This window comes from Tigriopus californicus, chromosome 6, assembly GCF_007210705.1.
Source record: "Tigriopus californicus strain San Diego chromosome 6, Tcal_SD_v2.1, whole genome shotgun sequence".
Classification (NCBI taxonomy): Eukaryota; Metazoa; Arthropoda; class Copepoda; order Harpacticoida; family Harpacticidae; genus Tigriopus; species Tigriopus californicus.
The window spans coordinates 7,704,841-7,711,437 of record NC_081445.1 but is presented as its reverse complement, the minus strand read 5'-3'; the positions used below and the strand labels follow the sequence as shown (position 1 = coordinate 7,711,437).

At 41.9% G+C, this 6,597-nt stretch overlaps 2 protein-coding genes across 2 annotated transcripts; one reads left to right on the top strand and one right to left on the bottom strand.

Annotated features, from left to right (window-relative positions):
- Window positions 1-1,198: 1,198 nt before the first annotated feature.
- LOC131881703 (glutamate receptor ionotropic, kainate 2-like) lies at window positions 1,199-4,920 on the top strand. Its single transcript, XM_059228649.1, has 2 exons — window positions 1,199-2,280; window positions 4,317-4,920. Exons 1-2 carry the CDS (start codon window positions 1,463-1,465, stop codon window positions 4,915-4,917), a joined length of 1,419 nt encoding a protein of 472 aa, XP_059084632.1. The 5' UTR covers window positions 1,199-1,462; the 3' UTR covers window positions 4,918-4,920.
- A 104-nt stretch (window positions 4,921-5,024) lies between these two features.
- Window positions 5,025-6,559, bottom strand: LOC131881705 (N-alpha-acetyltransferase 60-like). Its single transcript, XM_059228651.1, has one exon. The coding sequence runs from the start codon at window positions 6,203-6,205 to the stop codon at window positions 5,306-5,308; it is 900 nt and encodes a 299-aa protein (XP_059084634.1). The 5' UTR covers window positions 6,206-6,559; the 3' UTR covers window positions 5,025-5,305.
- Window positions 6,560-6,597: the final 38 nt, after the last annotated feature.

Sequence of the window (6,597 nt, the reverse complement as noted above, 5' to 3'; positions counted from 1 at the left end):
AAAAATCAATGCTAGCGGCTTTGAAACAATGCTAATTTTCAAAAATTAGCATCAAAAAATGCTACCTGGTCAGCCTGGTTGGCGTTTGAAAAGTTCAGGACTGCGGCGTATTTTTTGGTTGGAAAAGAAGAGGAACTGGCAGAAATGCCTCGTTATTCAAAGAAACGTTGCCGAGGTCAAAACCTGATTCTTTTGTGTAATTTAGTATCAATGAGCGTACTCATGGTCTACGAATGTAGATGTAGCTGAAAAATAGTTGTCATAGACATTGAAGTTTAAATAATGCCCGTCTGGGATGGCAACCCTAGCTTTTTCTTCTCTGAGGAATCTTCCAAGGCCTCTGGCCAATAGAAGACGGGCTTTAGAAGCCCATTTACCAAGGGCGGGAATTCAAATATTTTTGAACCAAGCTGTACAGATAATTTAGTTGTACTTGAATGAACCAAGAAAGGCCATGTTCCTGATTTGCACTCAAAGCGAGTTTAATAAAGCCAACATAGTTCATACTAGCTTATCGTTTTTCTTCAACAAGCGGCAAGAACCTAACGTTCGAGTAATATCGGGTTTCCCTCAAGATGTGACGAAGCAAGAGTTTCAAGCATATCTTCAACCTTGATTAGGAATTTTCCCCGTCCAAATTGAAGTGGATAATGAGAAGTAAAGTCAATATTGGGTACACAGTTCTCCACAATTTGTGGTCTCAAAGCGAGCCCTAAAACTTCACCAGTCGAGAAACATGCGCCGCTTTGGATACATTGTGATTCCTCTTTTGGTTTGTTTGAGCGGAGGAAACACGTTGATGACTTCAGTGGAGACCTCTCGATTTCTGGAGGATCTCATTCAAGAGACTGCCGCTCTTCAATCCAATCCTTTGATCCGGGTGGTCATTTCTGAAGAGGACCTTGAATTCAAAGGGCTTCTGTATACTTCCGCGTTAATTCAAGTGGTTCACGTCTCTTCTTTTGAAAAGCTCAACTCAAGTAAAGACTCGAGCATTCTCATCATGACAAATCCTTTCAGAACGTCCACTCAAGTACGTCAGATGCTTCGGGAAAGTCCATCACTTTCAATATTTGCGCCGGTTCAGGCCCAAGGGCAAATCCAGGCTTTGGGCCTCAGGCTAGACCTTACTTTCGACGCCAAAGTTTACTTCTATCATAAACAAGGAAAACTGAACCTTTGGTAACGCGACTAAACTTGTGCTTTATTGAAATCAAGTTAAAGAATGCCGTTGTAAGCTAAAGGTTCTGCCTGGTATAGAAAATTTAGATGGACATGTAAGACCTAACTTTCAATTCATTTCTGATTCGCGATTGCTGTTTTATCTTTTAAGGAAGGTTTGACCTGAATTTCTTGGACTTTTCATTTCTTAGACGGAGTTATCCTTGAGCTTGAAGCTAAACCAATTCATCATGCAGGGTTACGATATACGGTAAAAGCAAAATCATTGCCTTAAAACCAAATGTTCAGTTTTCCTTGTCGCCTCTCAGATCTCAACTATCAAATCTACGAAGTGTTTGATTGTCTGGACTCATCAGGTTGCTTGGTGAACTTAATTGGACAATGGACCTTGAGCCAAGGAATGAAGTTCCTGGAACTGGACAACACAATCTGGAACAGGAGAACCAATCTCCGAGGCAAGCCAATCACTGTCACGTCTGAGACTAGCCTTCCTTATAGCTTGGTGATCCATGAACCAGCTTTGGCCACGAATAATGTAGATGAAATACTGTTCGGTGTCTATCCTGATATTTTAAGGGAACTTCAGGTTATCCTGAATTTCACCCTTTGTTTCCAACACAACAAGGACTCTGGCAAATGGGGAACTCTGGACCATAACGGCTTGTGGAACGGCATGGTGAGGATGATTCTGGAGCAAGAGGCCGAAATGGCCGTGTCCAACTTTGCCATGACTTTGGAAAGAAGCGACGTGGTGGATTTTTCAATCACCTTTGATTCAGATGTGTCAAAGCTGTTTGTCCAACGGCCTCGACGAGACCAGTCTTGGAGTCTTTTCTTGGAGGTGTTCGACATCTGGTTTTGGCTTTCCATCTTGCTCACGGCTATCGTGTTGGTCTTGGCTTTTAAGGTGACATTTCTCATCAAATCCAACGAAGATGGAGCCCCATTCATCATGGCTAACGTTACATTGGCTCTCTTACAAAAAAATCTTTTCATCCAACCCTCAGGCTCCACTTGTCGCCTTTTGATCTTGGTCTCTTGTTTCTGGGGCTTTGTCACTCATGCATCCTACAATGCGACCCTCACGTCGGTTTTGAGGTAATTCTAACTGACAGCTAATAATGGTAGTCGCTTTTTGCGTGGCTTAAAGAATACGTAGAAAAGTGCTTCTGAATCGGAAATATCTTCCCTCGGGGTTTTGAAAAAAAATGATATGTATTGAACAAGCAAAATCGACCTTCAAGTATTACGATAAATGATGGTAGGTATGTTCTGTCGGCATGAGAACCTAAAGGTACAGATAGGTCAAATTACTTGAAAGTTACTTGGTTGTCATATCATTTTACAGGTTATTGAAGGTTATTAAGTACACTTTATTTTGTGGTTAGTGTTTGGAAGTACCTTATAACAACTCTGCAAAAAGACATACGATAATGTCTCGAAAATCATTCCCAGACCGTTTCAACTTCCAACAGACATTCTTCGATTCCGGTCACTAAATAATCGAGTAGTAGTACTGAAATTAGCAAAACATTTCTACAAATAGCAATGGAATTGAAGCGTCGAAAGTCCGATGTGAAAAGTAATGGTCGGTAATGGCCACAGAGTTCTTATTACACATTCCAGATATTTCCCATTGGTCTTCAAAGGATGTACGTAACCTTGAATGTAAAGAATCACTACCCGTGGTAATCTGCATTGTTCCACTGAACAGAAAACTAGAAAATACCCATCAGAAAGCAATTAGAAGTTGATTTCTTGCTTCGGTTCGAATCTTGCTGAAGGTGAAAACACTCAGAGATTCGGTTTTTAAAAGCAAAAGACGCATATTTAGGCCTGATGCCCAACGTTAAAGCAATGAATTGCAAATTTTATCATTAGTTCCTGACTAGGTTCCACAAAAGCAAAATCAGGTTTTAGATCGTGACCAATTGAAATATGAAAAAGATGAGCAATCCTCAAAGTATTTAGTTTCCTTTACTTCTGAGTGATGGGGGGGGGGGGGGGGTTGAAATGTGTGGTGTTTTTTTGCGGACTCCCATATCGCTACTGAAATTGGAATCCCACCAGTTCAAGACGAAAAATATGCATTAATTTTACTTAACTTTTATTTTCATGTATGATTTGATCGACCAACTAACTAGAGTTGACGGATCTGGCTAGTACCTTCGTAATAAAGGAATGATCAGGGATTTTAGTCAAAAACTTGTCCAAGTCTGACTTAAATCTTGCTACTGGATCAACCCCTAAATAAACCCTACGAATATTTGAGGGCAGTAAATTGAACAATGAAGGAGCCCAAGAAAGAAGAGAGTTGGACTTCATTGTATTAACTAGCCTGGATTCTCGAGGGCTTGAAGGTGCTCTCAAAACGCACATTAAGCCTCTACGGTCACTAGAATTGACCCGAAATCCTGGGTTGGGACAAAGCTCATGAATGCTTTTGAAAACGTACAATATCAGATACCTTTCGTACCTTCTCTGAATACTGTACAAACCCAACTTTTTTAGTCTCTCCCAATACGAGAGCTCTCTCTCACTACTGTGAGGTTCCTAGTGAAACATCTTTGGACTTGTTCGAGCTTTTGCAAACCTGCTGAATTCATTGGAGCCCAAATGAATTAAGCATATTCAAGATAAGGCTGAACAATCGGCTTGTTCAAAGTGTTGTTGTTTTGTTTGAATGTTTCAATGTATATGAGACACATAATATTTGGCAATGGACGGATTTAATTAGTGCTAACTGTTACAAAATGCTGGACATGTTTTGATGGTTAACCGGCGAATTCTGTTGCCAGTTACGTCCTACCACCAAATTCTTGCGATAAATTTCTAGTTTTGAAAAAGTCTCGATCATCGAGGGCATTTTTTATCCTGTGCAGCTGGCGAGGAGGTAGACCACGAGTTAAGCATTTCCAAAAAAGCGCTGACCCCTTCGGAAGAAAACAAAAACTGAAAACTAGTCCATGAGGGATTCATTAAAAGTTCAGAGTATTGTCTATCCATATGTGTTGCATATGGGGAGTGTAAACACTGTTCGTTTGTCATGGAATTAGGTTGCAGGTGTCTTTGATTAACGTAATCGAACTGTTGGTACCTTTGTCAACCAATGACTTGTCGTCTTTGTCTTTAAGCGTGGATCGAACACTGCCAAAAATCGAGAAATTGGAGGACATCCAAAAGCAAGGCCTCAACCTTATGGTATGGTCGGGATCTGCTTCAGAACAATACTTCTCTTCATCAACAATGGGAACACTGGAGCATGATCTATATAAGAACAACTTGCGCCCCGTGGTTGACCTCCAATCTGGCCTCCAGATGATACTGAGCTCAGATCGGAATGTCTACTTTGGAACTCGCAGAGCATTCCTGGGCATCATCTTTGAGACCGATCTTAAGCAAATGTGTAACGTCATCTCCCCGTCGACCTCATTCAAAGAGAACTCTATGGGCTTCATTTGGAAGAAGAGGTTTCCATACTCGAAAGTCTTCAATTACCACCTAAGAACTATGTTTCAAAGTGGAGTTATTGATCAGATCTTCAAGCGTTGGATGCCCGATGTCATAGGACAAGCCAATTGCAAGGAAGACGAGGGCTTGACTATTGGATATGAACAGTTGGGGGGTATCTTCTTAGTTTTGGGAGGCTCTTGTATTTTAGCTGTCTTAGTTTGTTTTTTTGAAAACTTCCTTACCTATTGGGTGACACTGAAAAGAATGAATAACGTCACGTAATAGGTCGTTCGTTTAATTCGGCAAGAATTGGAACATAACTAGCTCGGAAAGGATCATCAATAAATAAAACAAATCCACCATCTGGGCTGATGAAAAGACGAGAAGTATGAAGTTAGAATTATTTATTACATTTCCTTGATGAACAAGGTTTGATTTTCAACTCTTTAAAAGTTGGTACTCCATTGGAATTCACTTTTGTAGGTAAGAGACGAAACCAGAGAAATAGACCTACATCTAGAGGGATAAGGGTTATCGTGGTTAGTTAAAGGGGTGAATCTGTGGATGAGCTTAGGGGAGCCAATGATGGTTCTCAAAAAAATACTGGCACAGCATGATCACTCTTTGTCGAAGTAGTTGAAGAAATAAAGGAAATCTAGAAATGGCTGCCTTACGAAAACACGGCCGTGGAGTTCTGTGCAATTTGGCGAAGCCGTGGAGTCAAGTGATACCACGCAAGGTTCAATTTCCTGATGGCATTTTTTGTGAGTTTCCAGGGATTCAACAGAACTATCATCTGACAACATTGTATGAGATAGTCGATCGCGGTCCATGGTGGATGTCCTCCATTGATGTATAGAACATAGGTAAAACCGTCTTTCCGTTTGCCCTTGATGTTGTAGTAATATGGCAGGAACCGATGAGGCTTGAATCCTCGATTTTCATAGAAGCTGAGGGCTTGAGAGTTCGTGGTGAGCACGTGCAGGTACACCCCTCTGACTTCGGCATGATCCATGGAGGTGAAATGGGCCAAGAGGTTCTCCAACATGAACGAAGCAATGCCATGTTTCCGATAGACCTCGCGCACTCCAAGGGACAGAATGTACACAATTTGAGTCCCCTGGCCGAAATTGCGATCCAGTATTTCTGTGTCTTCTTTTGGTAACCGATGGTAGTCTTTAATTTGCGCTACCACTAATCCTACAATCTGTTCATGATAAACACAAGCCACCGAATAAAACTTCGGGTTGGATGTAATCTCCGTGTACCAATGATCCGGATACTCGATAGGAAACCAATCTTTGCACAACAATTTGACCTCATCCAGGTCGTGAGGTGTCAAAAACCGAAGTCGAAGATCAGGACTATTCAACATGGGTACATTCACAATGCAAGAATGCGATAAGTTCGTGTAAAACGTACTCTGTGATTGTGCCATTGCCACTCCCAACAGAGATTTCTGCAACCGTCTTCGTCGCTCGCCAGGATAATAATGACTGCTCTTGTGTTTGTCAATACGAGAATGCCTCCGACCACCCCGAGAATTAGCTTCCGAGCTCACCGGGGACATTGAGGAGATCAGGGCACAAGAGGGAAGGGCAACCCAGATGTCAGACAAAGTGGAAGACGCTGGGTTTGATTTGACAGGGGATACACAGAATGTTTGGCAAGACAACAAGGGTATGAGGTTTGGCAATCCTGGTCAAGAAACAGATGACCCTGGTTCTTCAGGTTCAAAACCCCACAACGACGGATTTTGTGGCTCATGTGTTGCGACGCAAATGTCCAGTTCTGTTCTTGGGGACCTCTCTCACCCATTCATTGTCCCTTTCATATCCATTGCTGTGCACTACAATTCATGATGTTACTTTGACCCTTCTCTGGGGCAAGATCCAGGGTGACTGGAAAGAATACCAAAAAGGGAAGACCTGCTTACCCCTTCCTAGCATCTCTATCTGGATG